We start from the raw sequence: 15,415 nt of genomic DNA, 5'->3' as shown, positions 1-15,415 counted from the left end.
GATGAGCTGCTGAATCAGATCCTGGCAATTGCTACAGCGGAGTGAAACAAGTACTGGAGCCAAAATTGTACTGTAAAAAGCTGAGGTGCCTTAGTTATACTTTTCATGAAACAGCGACAGCACAGTTACACTAAAAACATGGTATGTGTGGTTTTTCAGGTAGATCAGCTTGGTAACTGGTCACCTTGGGAATCATTCTTTCTGGGAGCAGCAGGAGGAAATACTATCCAAACACTTCGCCACTACATTTTGGTAACAAACCATCAGCCTGCCCATTCTGTGATAATTCACCTCCACGGTACATTGTACTGCCCTAATCAAGTAAAAGTCAATTACACACACATCAAGATTCCCCAGTCACAAGGTCACAATGCTAAGCTTAAACCACTCTTTAAATTTCTTTTAAAATAAAACCCGAAATCTATTTTTTTTCTGCTTATAGAATAATCACAAAGGAGAAAATAAAAAAGCATTAACTGAAAGGCAGAGTAGAGCAGAAAGCAGAGATGAATAAAGTACGCAATCTAGCGAAATGGATTATTGCATTATTGCCTGCCGACTTCAGAACATTTTATAAAGTCACACGAACATGCACACATACACACAAGCAAACAAAAAGCCCAAAGTATTCTTATGGTGAAAAAATACATTTATTGGAATCTGTGGTGATGTAGAAAAGGTGAAAACTGGCTTTGGGTTCAGATAAAGTACCACTGACATAGGCTGACAGAGATTTGACAAGCTAATTCAGCAGTCTGAAATCAGCAGTAACTGCACTGATGACATGTGGAATGGTACCAAACACCGAAACGGACAAATACGGAATTCTCATTTTTCTTCAAGGACAGAGTCAAATGTACAATAGAAGAAAGCAAACGACTCTTGCAAGAGTCTCTCTTAAGCAAGCTGTTTTGTTCTGTGTTCTTATGTGGCAACATCCTCTGTGATGCCTTCGCTACCAGAAATGACCAGATTTCTCACTATTTATGGCATGTTCACATACCTAGAGCAAGGAAGAAATGGCAGAACGAAAACGGAAACACATTTTAACTCAGATACTGAGCAGTAATATTTGTAGGTTTCAGGCCTATTTAATTTGTTATTTTTAATCTATATATATTTTTTTTCTTAAATATCTTGGTCACTGTTATACAAAATAAAATTATTAGAACTGATTCTATATACACGTGTTAAAGAATGTAGAGTTGGAATATCATGCGTGTCCCGATTTTATGCGAGAGTTGATGCTCCTTTCTGTATTCTCTGCATCCCATTTCCATGCAGTATAGTATAAATCCCTGACTAAATGTTTGTTACCAAGTTATATCCATAATCCTAATGTGACTCTACCACAAAATTCTCTAAGCAGTCAAGATTCTTCAGGTTTTGAGTGCAATTCCATCCTTTGTTTATATAAGAATCGTCGTATGTAAGAAATTGGTTTTCGTGGTCTCTCTCTGTCATTCATTGGGAAGCAATTACCCTCAGTGCAAGCACATACCCGACAGCGGACTGTAATCTTCCCCTTTCCCTTTGTGCAACTCTGTCACCTCTCATCGCACACTTTTATGTTCCGGCTTTCTGGTGACGTCGCTGTGATGTTAAAGAAATTCTGAGGGAAAATGCCCGGTGGGGAAGAAGCTAGCTCCTGCTCGTATCTTTCTGCCCGAAACGTTTCTTCATAAATAAGGCTTCAAAAATACTGCAATGGCAAAAAATAATGAATTAAATAAAAATCAAACCCGAATGTGGTTTTGAGGAAAATGAGTTTAGGCATCTTTATTGGTTTTTTTTATTATTATTTTTTTATTTTTTTTGAAAATTTGCTTTGCTCCAAAGACGTAACTGACGCAGCTAGCGTGGTGCTTGTGTTTAACTGGCCGCAACTGCGAGACACACTGCACAGATTCACAGACAACAAGCACTGCATGCGCTGGTATAGAAAAATAAACAGACAGCGGAGGGCGCCCTGGCTTCCTGCAGAGCTCCTCTGCCGCTCGTTGGAATTGTTTACACAGTGGTGCCGTGTCACTCAGCCGTGGAAGGGAGTTAGGGTGCTACTTGATATTCTCCGCCAGCGTGTGTCCCCCCCCCCCCCCCCCCCAACGCTGCAGTTCATGCAAGATGCAGGACCTGACCGCCGCGAGGTGCCGTGGAAGGACATTTGCCATGCAGACGACCGCCATCCAAACACCCGGCTTTAAGGTGATTCTAATAAACACGTGTCTCTCTGATGAAAGGATATGAAGACATCTTATCGACAGGAAAATTCAATATTAACCTGCAATAGAAAAAGCAGTGTGGCAGCTTTTTAAACAGGCAGCTTCTCTGTGTAGTTTTGCACATCATATTGGCCACCATAACACTTCCATGGAAGCAGATTCATTTGATATAATTACTAAGACATATCTAGTTACTGTTCACAGTATATTGTATGCTCGTTTGAATAGTGAAATACGTACATCGCTAATTTGCTGGTGTGTTTGTCGTATACGGATCCCGATGTTTTCTCCGAGTGCTGCAGTTACAGTTGGGAACTGACGCCAGCCGTAAGCTCACGTAATATACTCTCAGGAGAAAATGAAAACTTTAAGTAGCTCCTTCTATGTGGAATAATTTAAACACACGGCCATGAATGCATCCACTTTCATGCATCGGCACACGCACAACACACGTAACACAACACACGTTTGCTCCTTAAGTGTTATAAAAATACTTTAAAGAAAAGATTTTGGCTCCTTCCTGTGTCTTCTTTCACTCATTAATCAATTTTAACAGAAAAACAACACCCCCCCCCGACCTTTCTCAAATATTGTGAAACGAAGAGACATGGAAATACCTGTGAAGTAAAAAATATTTCAACAGAGAGAAATGTAATATAAAAAGGAAAAGCATTATAATGCAATTTTGTCCTAAAGGGCCCAAGGACTGATAGTCCGTCAACTACACGGTAGTTTCATTTCTCCAAGGCCCAGTGCGTATATTACCTGTACTGTCAGAGGCGTACAGGAAGCCCTCATGCAAGCTGCTTTTGAGAATCCCGTTCTGATTGGGTGGGTTCTGTGGGTATGATTGTCTGCGCGAGTGCATCTCCATATGGGCGTGGTGCACGAGGTCGTCGTCGGCCATCTTGCCGCAGGCATAAATCCCTGGGGTTCCGGCATCGCCGCCCTCTGGCTGGCACAAGGTGGGGAAGAGGTCCGCCTTGGCACAGCACATGTGCCGGTGACAGGTGTGGCAGCGGGGCCGCTCATGACTGCTGCGTGGGCTGTCCGAGTGTGAGCTGTGCACGCTGCCGCCGTCCACGCTGGACGAGATGTGGTAGGCGTACTCACGCTCGCCGGCGCCGCCCCGGTGGCGGGAGAAGTGGCGCGGCTTAGTCCTGCCCCTTAGGCAGCGATGCAGGTGGACGTGTGGCTCGTCCTCGAGGAGCTGCTGGCTGTGCAGGACGGAGCAGCAGGGCGCCGCCGGCGACAGACAAGCCACGGGGCTCTGTAGGTTGGTCAGTTTGCAGTGTGAGGAGGCTGCGTGGCCGTGGGCATGACCCAGACAGGGAGGGTCTAGGTGGCAGTGAGCCTGGGCCTGGGCGTCCCCGTTGATGTTGACCTTGGGCCGGCCGCGGCCCAGACTTCCGCAGGTGTTGGCGTTTCGTCTGGACGGGCAGCAGGAACACCAGCAGTGCCACACGTCATCACGCTTGGCACAGTGGTGGATGAGCACGAAGAGCCCCAAGGTGACGGAGAAGGCCCCATACAGGCAGCTGAATACTAAGTCCAGGATATAGCCCTGGGAGACCGCCAACGCACCAAAGGTCCAAGTGGCGAGGAAGAGGAAGAGCGTGAACGCAGCGGCCCGCAGCTGGGCCTTGAAAGAGTGCTCGTTGGCCAGCATGGAGGCGTTGGGGCAGGTGTGGTGGTGGCCTGCGGGGCACGTGGTCCCCGGTTCCCCGCCATGGCAGTGACCCACCTCAGCCGTGGCCAGCCGCTGCTGCTCCACTGTCATGAGCCGCAGTTCATACTTGCGTTCCGGGTGCCGTTTTAGCTGAAGGAAGGTGCACAGGAAGTAGATGCAGGTCACCAAAACAATGAAGGCCGCAGGTCCGTAGAAAGCTCCCAGGCTGGGTTCCCACGCCATCCAGCAGCTGCACAGACGAAGGTACTCTGGTCAATCACAGTCATATTCTGAGGTGCACATGGCATGACTGAGTCCCACACGTATACCAACGGCCAAAATTGTGGAAACACCCAGCATTTTTGACATTACCTTTTAAAAATTACTATACGAATACTGACAGTAATCATTATAAACAATGGAAGAACGTTACAAATATCACACACTGGATGATTAAATAAGTAACTGGAGCAACAGTTGAATAAAGTTTCGCTGTCTCTAAAAATTGGAAGTATTTCCACAATTGTGGCCACTAGTGTAGAATCACATACCTACATATCCTCATGCCACAGATGTCACAGTATGAAATCATTTACTTTTGCTAATTTTCAGTTTTTGCTTATGAGCTTTAAGGTAATTGAAAAATTTCTGTGAAAATGACTGGACATAATGGATGGTAACAGCAGTATTCAGAGAGAGTTAGGACTGAGGATTGAACGAAACGGAACAGTACACAGAAGTCCCTTCTGCTACTAAACGTTAATGCTACTCAAAAAACGTCAATTTTCATAGACAGAGACTACAAATGTCACTTAAGAGTCAAAAAGATGAATTAAAGTGTGGTATTTATTGTGAACGATAACGAAATGACCTCAAATTATGTGTCTGAGCAAAGACTTACTAAAGCGCTTCCTCTCCGCTGCCATAGTTGTCGATATTCGTGGCCGCTGTGATTCCGCAGATGATGAAGGGCACTCCCCCACTGACCAAATAAAATCTACAGGAAGGAAAAAGAACGGAGAGACAAAGAGACAGTGGTTGGGAATTAAGTGGCTTGTACATGTAATTAATAACATGATGGGGACCTAATAGGGATTAGATAGTGCTACATCTTATTGGCTATTAATGCTGCACAGTGATAAGACAGAATGGCCTTTTTATTATACAAAACCCTAGTTCACAATCCCATAACCACATAATCGAGTAACTGCTACCAGGGACAGCACATTAAATCTGCTTGCTGTGTATGTGAGCTTGTTTAGTTGAAATTAATTTGATAATTTGCCTACGTCTATCTGTGCCTCGGTTTGTGTGCGTACTCTGGATCCCCACTGTCCAGAGAAACATCTCACTGGCTGTGTGCCATCACCCATCTTTGACCGCCATTTATGATAAGTAACCCCCACACCACCACAAGAAGCATCATACAAACCACCGCTTGGTGAATCGCTCTTTACAGACAAGTGGTTCAATCAGCTGAGCAGCGGCATTGTCAGCATCTCCCAGCATGCCCTGCGAAAGCTGCATTGCCAGCATCTCCCAGCATGCCCTGCGAAAGCTGCATTGTCAGCACCTCCCAGCATGCCCTGCGAAAGCTGCATTGTCAGCACCTCCCAGCATGCCCTGCGAAAGCTGCATTGGCACATCTCTCACTCCATGTTGCAAAATTCAATTACTATTAAGATGTTCTTCTAGGTGAGAAAACAGCTATTAACAACGTTGTCGCTTGTGGGGAGATTCTCCTCTAGTGTCAACAGGAAAGCCGTAAATAAGGCACCTTAGGATGACTTAGGATAAGTACAATAACTCAGGTTTCAACAGCAGTATATGATGTCTTACACAATGTCTTTCTTCAACATTGAAATGCATAAACAAAGTATTAAAGAGAACTGAAACAAAGAACAGTAAAATTAGGTTCCTTTTAAATTCGGACAATAACATTAAATGAACTGGCACAGGCTCATTCCAAAAAAAGGCTTCTGTTAGTGTGTCAAATTCAAGCTGAGTGATCACATTGTCAATGGTCAATCATATAGCATCTTATCCTCACTATATTCAGTTAAATAAATTGCTGCCGTTTGGCTGCGTATACCAACCTTACTAATTTAATTTTCCTATTATTCACTGCATACAGTACTAACTACAAGCAAATGTAGCTGCACAAATGTATAAAAAACACAAACATTCGAATGTGGGGAGGTCACTCAGACCAAAATGAAGACCCACAGCCTCATCTCTGGAATTTCTTTTCAGCATCTCCAGGAAAACAAAATGACTACAGCCCCAGGGACATTCTGCTTTTGTCTCGTATTTGCCATTTTTTTTGTAAGAAATCCTTCAGAATCTCACAGGTGGATATATAACAAAATAGGCCTTTGCTGAGCCTTAGCAAAAGATCAGTTTTTTCCTACTTTTAACTTTAGATTATTGAAAGACCTCAAGTGGATTACCTGACCTTTACTGATTATGTGGCTCAGGATAAACCCTTGATGATTTTCCATATCATCTCTTAATCAGATGCCTTTTTAAGCTGTTTATGTCTATGACATTTCAAAAGAGTTAAAAAAAAAATAACAAAATCATTCATAAACAGCACAGATGCTCCATGAATAGCGACTAAATCGGTTTTTTCCCTCCTGCAAAATAAAAAGCTGAGTAAAAAAAAAAAAAGCTGACTGAATACAAAAAATTCCAATGGCCAAAAAGGAACAAATAACTACAGAATGGAACCTTAATTTCTTTCAGTTTGTGAGTATTCAGCCACTATTACACCAAAAGTAACTAGTTAACAGCGTTAAATTAAATAAGGTCCGTTGGGAAGATCAATTAAAAACCCTCCTTTCTTTATTGCCTCAACTATAAGACTCAAGTCCTGCCTGCATGTCTGTATATAATACAAGGAAAATCGCAGACTAATAAGTATATTCTAATGCAGACACGCATCATGTACGTTTTATAAAACCATTAGCTTGTCTGTTCGGAGGTTCATGTACTAATATAGCAGATCTGAAAGCCTCCAGCTAAGCTTTCAAAATGTTTGACAGAACAACCCCGCCATTCATCTTGAATAGTTTAACTCTGAGTAACAGCGCAGCATAAACTGAAGGTCTGTAGAGTCTGCAGAACTCTGGGCCGTAATCAAACAAGTGCCAAGGGCGGGGCTGGCCGAGCTGGCCAATGACAGTGCATCACACAGCGACTGAAATTGATTTGCCACTAACAGCTAAGCCCAGGCCAGGGTCCCTCAGCTACAAGCATTAGAGTCTATCACAGCATATCAGTGCTCTGTCAGGTGCCGCGTTACCTCATTTTAAAAAGTGTAGTGTGCAGATAATGAGATGGGCCTGTGGCACTTCCCTGCAGAGGACCCCACAGGGTAGACCAGAATATGCCTGTAAGCCATCGCTCCTTCGGGCACTTACTGTATCACATGTACAGGGAAGAATCACCGCTACCATCAACAGTTAAATGGAGGAAAATGATGCTGAGTCACTCAGTGTGTAAAAAAATAAAAGAAAGCCACTGACAGGCGTAGACATTAAGAAATTAAATGTGCCTCACACTGTGTCTCTGTAGCGTTAGCGCTGTGCTTGCCACGTCGCTTTTGACAAGCTTCCACAAATGGTTTTTCAAAATCAAATTACTTAAATTGGCAATAAACCAAAAAGCACCTGCACAGTACCTTCCTCTAGCGCGGAAAATTGTGTCTAGCAATGATCTTCTCAGATAAGCACATCACATACAATAAACAAAGTAAATTCATACTTAAATAAAAGGTACAGTGAAGTAAACCTACCAACAAGTAGAACATCGTATTACGGTTAGTGACACGGCATGCATGAAGTATGGTACCGCGTGTGTTATAAATGTTACGCTAATAGGAAACATTGCGAAAGGGGAATGATTCAGAAGAGTGTAAATGCTGAAATCTGATTCTGCAGCCATATGATTTCACACTGAAAGTGTTTTTGAATAAACCTGAAAATTCAAAAACAGAAGAAATTCAATATAGTGAAGGATATGGCTCCTTGAATCAATTAATTATTTAAAGCTAGTACACTATGTCAAATAGTGCAAGAGTTCTTTCAACTGAAACGTTATAGTTTTAATGTTAGTATTACTATAGAGCTCCACATTTTGATTAACAGGCACTTTTTAGTATAGGGACTTTCTTCTCAAATCCCAGATTTTGTACAGATCAGTTGAACAGTCTTCAAACAGACATGATGAGAGTCTTTTTCAGAACATAATGTGCAAAAAAAGTTCAGTACATAAAATATGAATCTTTAGTGTGAAGGTCATTTTTTGTCAAATTTTGCCTCTGAGAGGAGTAATACAGACAAACGTCTACAGAAAAAGACATGTTCTACATATTTTGAATATCAACATCAATTATAGATGGTTTTTAATTAAATAAATACGCAGAAAAACAATGTTTTCTCTCTGAAAGTACAGTACCTCAGAGTCTCTTGGTTTAGAAACAGGTTTCTATGACTCAAAAAGACCAACTTTCCTTTCTATCTTGCTTAAATTTTGTCTTTTAAACTTATCATACTACTGCACCAATACTGCCACACCTATGTATTGCTGTCACAATCTGCAAAGCCCCCAGACACAGGAGCACTATTTGTGTCAGGCTTACCTAGTGTGTACCTTAGTGCATCTGGTACCTGTCAGTTATGTTGCCCTGACGTGCCGCACCTGTGTCTCACCCTTTATATGTAAGGTCTTAGGCCTGGCCAGCCAGGTTCTGCATTTGTCCTGTGTTGCTCCGCGAGTCGCTGCTGTCATGTCTGTGGGCCCCTCATGTGTACTTGTACTTGTATCCCCCAAGAAACCATTAATACTGCATATGCATCCAGTTTCCCCTTCACCTGTACCTGCCCGGCCACGCTGTGACAATCTGATTTTATGAACCATCGTCCTGATCTTGTACTACGCCTTCATAACACCCTGACCTGTTCTGTAATACAGCAAAACACCCCAATTAGTACAATAACTCAAATAAAACCTCATAATATATTCTAATACTAATAAGATCTAGATAATAAGAATAATAACACATTATCAATAAATCATTGCACGCACCTACAAGTTGAACAGTAGGCAGGAGTGATTAATGAGCAAATACGTGCACAAGCAGCTATTTCCACCGGAATATCAGTGTTGCTCTCTAGGGCAGTGTTTTCTGAAAGCGGTCCTCCGAGACCCCCATACAGTCCACATTTTGCACCTTCCCTGTACTATACAGTACACAGCTTTACTGCACCCCTTCACACGGTTCTGAATGAGAATCCGGACACCAGTGCTCCTACCTATGTCTTTGGACAGCAAAAAGAAACCAATAAAAATAGTGGAGAACATACAGATTCCACATACAGAGTAAAGTTGGGATTTGAACCCCCCAGTCATCTGTGACAAGGTGTGAGGCAGTGCTCTCTCTCTCTCTCGCTCTCTCTCTCTCTATGTGTGTGTGTGTGTGTATATATATATATATATATATATATATATATATACACATACACACACACAAACACACACACCATGTGTAATATGGCTGATTAAACCATTGTGGAATTCTCAAAAATGAACTCACAGTTATAATCTGATGCAAATGGAATGATAAATAAGAAACTTAATTGAATTCCTATTCAAATCAAGGAGGAACATTCACGGTTTTTCAATCATGTGGAAGACAAGACTAAACAATCCTCCATAACAGGAAAAAAAACATGTGGCACCAATATCATTCTTTAGGTGGGTGATCAAAATGTATTTAATCTGCAAATAGAGAACATATAAAAAAATTGCTTCCAAATTCCTTTTAAGTATTAAACATGTTAAGATAGCCGTCAAATAGATCTTTCCAGGAAATGCATTTAAAGCCTTTCAGTTATCCTTTTAACTGGATTAAATTAATCATCATGCAAGATCCATGAAAGAGCACATAGTTTTGCCAGCATTACATATCTAATAACATTTATTCCTTAATAAGGTTTGCAAGTCTACGGCAAAAAAAGCTATGAAATATTCTGCCGCAGTGCTGAAATAGCTCTCGGATTCAAGAACTTCATTCCCATTTCACTACAGTTCGGTAAAAGATCCCCACTGAACAATCGTTGGTTTTTTAAATTAGAAAACCGCGCAGCCAGGTAGAGGATGTCATTATCATAGCTGAATCTTTGCATTGCTAAAATTTACATGCATACATAGTGTAATGAATAGCCTAGTGAATCGATAAACACTGCATAGCTCATCAGGTTTGATTCAGCAAGGTAAGGAAAATGGTAATTATATATCGGGGAAAGTGGTTTGGGTAGTCAGACAAATTTTCATCCTAGGCTAGTACTTGAATGCAAACTTATCCCACTGGCTGCTCAATAAATTCCGTCTTAGGAGAAATCACTCAGCGAATGCTACCGTTAATAATGCCGCATTCACAGACTTAATAATCACCAGTGTTGAGGATGCTACTTTTAAACAGAAGCTTCAAGCTACTTATGATTAAAAGTAGCTAAGCTACAGCCAAGCTACTGTTTTAAAATAGTAGTTAGCTACACGACAAGCCACAGGCTATTTCATCGGGTAATACTTAATATCTGTGCTGCAGGACAAAGCAAATTAATTTTAAAAAATGTGAAACATGGTGTTAAAAGTAATATGATGTCATGCCAGGCTCGTCCGCTCCTCCTGTGTGCCACGCCCCCTGATTACCCACGTGGTTTCTCCCGATTGTACCCAGCTGTATCTAGTTTATTTGCTCAGTCCTGTGTATTTCAGTCCGTGTCTTACCCGAGTCCTTGGTCCGTCATTGATGTTAGTTCGTGTGAGATGTTTCCTGTTCCCGTCTGCCTAAATAAATCCCCGTTTGCACTGCTTTCGCCTGTCTGCCTGCTTCCTGTTGGCTCGCCTGCCTGTTCGCCTTACCGGCTTCCAGCGTCCCGTGACAGAATGACGGACCCTAAAGAAAGGACAGCTTCCGTAGCTGAAGAGGACTACTGCAGTTACGTAGAACAGCTGCTATTTTGGATTGCCCAGCCCGGTATTCGGGAAGATCCCCCGGCATGGGACCTCGTCGACCGGAGCTGGGATATCCTAGACCGGATGTCCCTGGAGGAGGACGCGCACCTCGCGGAGGAGGTGTGCGAGAACTTTCAGCGGCTGGACGAGCTCCGGAAGGAGCGGTACGTCAAGCCGCGCGAGCCGGGGACTATTCTCCCGCCGTCCGCCTTTGCTGGCAGCGCGCAGCCTCCCGCCGTCATCAGGAACCGGCGGAAGAAAAGGAAGAGCAAGCCGGCGATCGCTTCGGCGATTGTCCTGGGCGCGTGCGCCCTTGTCCCCGCTTGTCTCCCTGCCGATGATCTGGAGGACTCTCCGGGCAGTTCTGGGATCATCGCCGCCGCTAAACTGCCCAACAGATGGGCCAGCTCGGTTAGGGACGCTATACCACGGGTTCCCCGGATCCTTAAAGGGGCCACGCCCGTCTCGTCTGCGCAGGACCTGCCTGTCCCGCTAGCGGACGACCCGTCAGCAATTACACCCGAGGCGTTGTCTCCACCTCAGGCGCTGCCTCCGGCACCTGCTACAGCCAGTACGCTCCCCGCTCCTACTCAGTCCACAGCCATGATCCTGGCCAAGAGGTTTTTTGCCCTCCAGGATCTGTTCTGGCACGTGAGGGGGGAACCAGCCTTCAGAGACTCCCCAGAGGCGGCTGAGCTCCTGGAACAGCTGCAGAAGGAGTTCGCCGCCGTTACCCCAGAGTCTCCACTCCAGCAGCTGACTGTAGCAGAGGAGACTTTGAGGAGACTGCTCCTGTGGAGGAAGGAGCAGGTTTCCCCAGTAGCAGGGGCGGTGTTCCCCGTGGTACCTCCTTCCGCACTGGCCATGCTGGAACTCTCCGCTATGCCCGTGCAGCCACCGCAGCCACCTGCGCAGCCAGCGCAGCTTCTGCCCCCACTGCAGCAACCTGCTGCAGCTCCCGGGCAGGCGCCCCCACTGCAGCAACCTGCTGCAGCTCCCGGGCAGGCGCCCCCACTGCAGCCGCCTGCTGCAGCTCCCGGGCAGGCGCCCCCACTGCAGCCGCCTGCAGCTCCTGTCCCTGACTGCGCTCCTGTCCCTGACCGCCCTGCTGCAGCAGCTCCAGAGGCGCCCCCTCCGCCTGCAGCAGCTCCAGTCCCTGTCCTAGTCCCCGAGGTGGTCCCGGACAACTCCATCTTGGTTCCTCCCTCTTCGGAGGTGGAGGAGCTGGAATGGGACCCCTCGGGGACAGAACTCGTAACGCCTTGTCCCTCGCCCCGGCGACATCGACCCCGAACTAGGGTCGGCCTGTCTGTGTCCCGCAGGGGAAGGGGACACAGACGCAGGGCTGGGGTCCCGCCCGCCCTGCCCCCTGGCTCGCCCTCCCTCGCCTGCGCTCTGGCTCGGTTGGTGCCCGTGGGTCCTGGCCCTCCGGGTCGGCTGTCGCCTGTGGGTCCCCCTCCGAGGCCTCGTCGCCCCGCCTCGCTCCCCTCTCCAGAGCCTGGTCGGCCGCCTGCGGACTCCCCGTCGGCGGCTCCTCGGTTGCCTGCGGGGCCCCTACCTCCGGCCCTCCACCGGACGTCGCCGCCTGCTGCGGCTCCCCCCTCCTCCGGGCCTTCGCCGTGGGCCCCTCCTGCTCCCTCGTCCCCTTCCCCGGTGCTCCCTCCTGCTTCCTCCCTGGCCCCTCCGCGGGTCCCTCGCCCTGCCTCCTCGGCCCCTCCGGGGTCCCCTCCGGCTCCGGCCTCCCGGCCGCCTGCGGCCCCTCCGGCTGCCTCCCGTCGCCCGCTTAGGCTCCCTCGGGCTCCCCTTGGTACCCCCTCCTTCTCGCCCTGTGCCCCTGCCTTTCTCCCTCCTTTCTTTGTCCTGCCGTCCTCTGTTCCTGGTCCCTTTGTTCTGCCCCTCTCCATTCCTGGTTTCCCGTCGTTCCCTCCCGTCACTCCCGCTCCTTTTGTCCCGCCTGTTCCCTCTGTGTCCCCGTTTCTGGTCTGTCTCTCCGCTTTCCCGACCCTCTGTCAGGTTTTGTCTTGTCTTGTCCCTCGCTGTGTTTTGTGCTTCGGTCCTGTTCCCTGTCCTGCGTTGATTCTGTTCTTGTTTTTCAGGTCTTGTTTTGCCTAGTCCCGTCCGTCGCCCCCTTCCTTGGCGCGCCCGGAGAAGCGCGCCTTTGTGGGGGGGGTTCTGTCATGCCCGGCTCGTCCGCTCCTCCTGTGTGCCACGCCCCCTGATTACCCACGTGGTTTCTCTCGATTGTACCCAGCTGTATCTAGTTTATTTGCTCAGTCCTGTGTATTTCAGTCCGTGTCTTACCCGAGTCCTTGGTCCGTCATTGATGTTAGTTCGTGTGAGATGTTTCCTGTTCCCGTCTGCCTAAATAAATCCCCGTTTGCACTGCTTTCGCCTGTCTGCCTGCTTCCTGTTGGCTCGCCTGCCTGTTCGCCTTACCGGCTTCCAGCGTCCCGTGACATATGATTACTTAATATATATTTTTTAACAATGTAATGTCAAACCATTATAAGGTTTCAAAAAAGCTTCTTTGGTGTAATTTTATAAACAATCATATGTACAGTGTACTGTATATTAAAATCCATCTTGAATAATCTTTAAGTCAATAGTTTGGTGCTTTTAACTTTTTTATCGCAATTTTCTTAGTTGATTATTGTTATAACCTTTTTATCACCATTTAAGCTGCTAACACAGAAACAGATACGATGGATCCTGGACTGTGAGCGCTGCAAACAATAGCTTGAGCACGAGATGAATGAATGAGCGTCTCGTGGGGACGCGTGTGCTGCCAGCAGTTGGGGCGGAAGCTATCATACATTCACGCGGGGCAGCACTCGCGCTGCCAGTTGCGGAACGGCGGTAAAATCGATCAGTAAAAAGTTGCTATACAGGTCAACGATGACCTGTAGTATTTTTAACGATGTAGCAATGTTAGCGATGTACAACGGTATCTGTAAAAAATATATTTAAAAAGTTACTGGAAAACTCCAGTGTTTTAAAATTGTTAAGCTGAAAAAAGTTGGTAGTGTCGTTAATTTTAGTTAGTTACGCCCCAACACTGTTAATCACACGCTTAAGAGGCACATACTGTAAGCACACATGTCCTCCAGCTTGCACAGATGTGTGCAATCATGTGATTGAGTAACATGTGATATGCTGCCTGTCAGGAACTCCGGCTCAGGAAGACCTCAAGCTCTTTGCTTACCTCAGCATGGGCTGCTTGGGGTTCGGGGGGGGGTCTCCTCCGTCCTGTGTCTGGTGGGGCGTCTTGGTCACCTGTTTGTAAATATTCCGTGCGGTGACACCAAGCCACAGCATGGTGGACAGTGTGGAGTAGTGGAGCACGATGCCGACCTGCACCGGGGAGAGTCACATGCTCAGGTGATATACAGGTGCGTGTACACCCAGAGTAACACGCCGTATCTCACTGTATAAAACAAAGACAGGACCAATGTAACTGACAGAGCCCTAGCATGGTCTGATTGTCCATTTCTCCTGCTGCAAAAGTTTTTGACCAGTCAAAAAAAATATGTATAGTAAAGCCTGGGTGCATGGAGGACAATTCAAATACATCAGCTATTCCTAAAAAGACACTTGACACTGTAAAAGATTTTATTTATTTAATTATGCTATTGTTAGGGCACTTAATTGAGTATGAGGTAGTGCTCGGACAGTGGGATCAGAATGAGGTACAATATAGTGGTTTAAATGAACACAGACAAGGTCTGTATGTCAGGGAGAAGTGTTACTGGATAGAATGAGGAAGGCAGTGAATAGTAATGTAGCTGCAGTAATTTGGGTCAGTGCTGAATAGTGGGGCTAGTGTGGGTCAGAACAGGGCAGGACAGCTGTTAACCCTGTGCTCTTACATTGCAGCCGTGACAGACAAGTTTCAGAGACAAGGCAGGTTTTTAGACAGAACTTTTTGTTAAAATCAAATCTACCATTTATAATGAACAAGAAGGCTCTGGATCTGGAGACAGGTCTTTTTGACATGAGCTTTTATGATGAATTATGTAATAAAACAAAATAACCTCATAAAAATGTCTCCAGCATCTGCAAATGGTTAAAATATTACTGTAATCCATCCATCCATCCATCCATCCATCCAACTGAACATGAGCCTGGACCCAATATAACAAGTAGCCTAAAAATATTTTTTTATACTGTGGGATTAATATAGTGCACCTCTGATCTTAGTCTATTAAACTAGCATGTGCAAACTACAGAAATTTCTTAAAAGACATACATATTTCATTCTCTCGCATAATAAGATTAGAGTAAGGTTAGAGATCCACAGCAGGAGGAATCAACAAGCAGCTCGACAGAAATGAAAATGTTTTTGTACTGCTTAATGGTTTAAATTGAATGCTGGCACAAAGCAGGCGGCTTAAGAAAGGCAGGGTCCATATTTACGTCATTCAATAGTGAAAGGACAACATCAGTTTACAGATTTTCTTGCAGTTAGTGGACAGGTTTGGCATTTGGGTTGATAGTGGTTTTTGTC

General features: G+C 45.7%; 1 protein-coding gene and 1 long non-coding RNA gene across 5 annotated transcripts in view; both read right to left on the bottom strand.

The window, feature by feature from the left end:
- Positions 1-628: 628 nt before the first annotated feature.
- On the bottom strand, positions 629-2,791 carry LOC125739133 (uncharacterized). The gene is made up of 2 exons (XR_007397065.1): positions 2,463-2,791; positions 629-2,281 (listed from the first exon to the last, which is right to left on the bottom strand). It is a non-coding gene; the product is annotated as an uncharacterized LOC125739133 (long non-coding RNA).
- A 1-nt stretch (position 2,792) lies between these two features.
- The window catches only part of LOC125739132 (adhesion G protein-coupled receptor A1), a 118,061-nt gene continuing 105,438 nt past the window's right edge, over positions 2,793-15,415 (bottom strand). For all 4 annotated transcript variants that reach the window (XM_049008938.1, XM_049008940.1, XM_049008939.1 and 1 more), the window contains 3 exons: positions 14,114-14,262; positions 4,793-4,888; positions 2,793-4,141 (listed from right to left, as the gene is read on the bottom strand). In XM_049008938.1, coding sequence (XP_048864895.1) covers positions 2,944-4,141; positions 4,793-4,888; positions 14,114-14,262 — 1,443 coding nt within the window. In that variant the 3' untranslated portion in view covers positions 2,793-2,943. The remainder of the gene's footprint in view (positions 4,142-4,792; positions 4,889-14,113; positions 14,263-15,415) is intronic.

Source organism: Brienomyrus brachyistius, chromosome 3 (assembly GCF_023856365.1).
Source record: "Brienomyrus brachyistius isolate T26 chromosome 3, BBRACH_0.4, whole genome shotgun sequence".
Classification (NCBI taxonomy): Eukaryota; Metazoa; Chordata; class Actinopteri; order Osteoglossiformes; family Mormyridae; genus Brienomyrus; species Brienomyrus brachyistius.
Note: the sequence above shows the minus strand (reverse complement) of the source record. Positions and strands in the feature narration are given on the sequence as shown.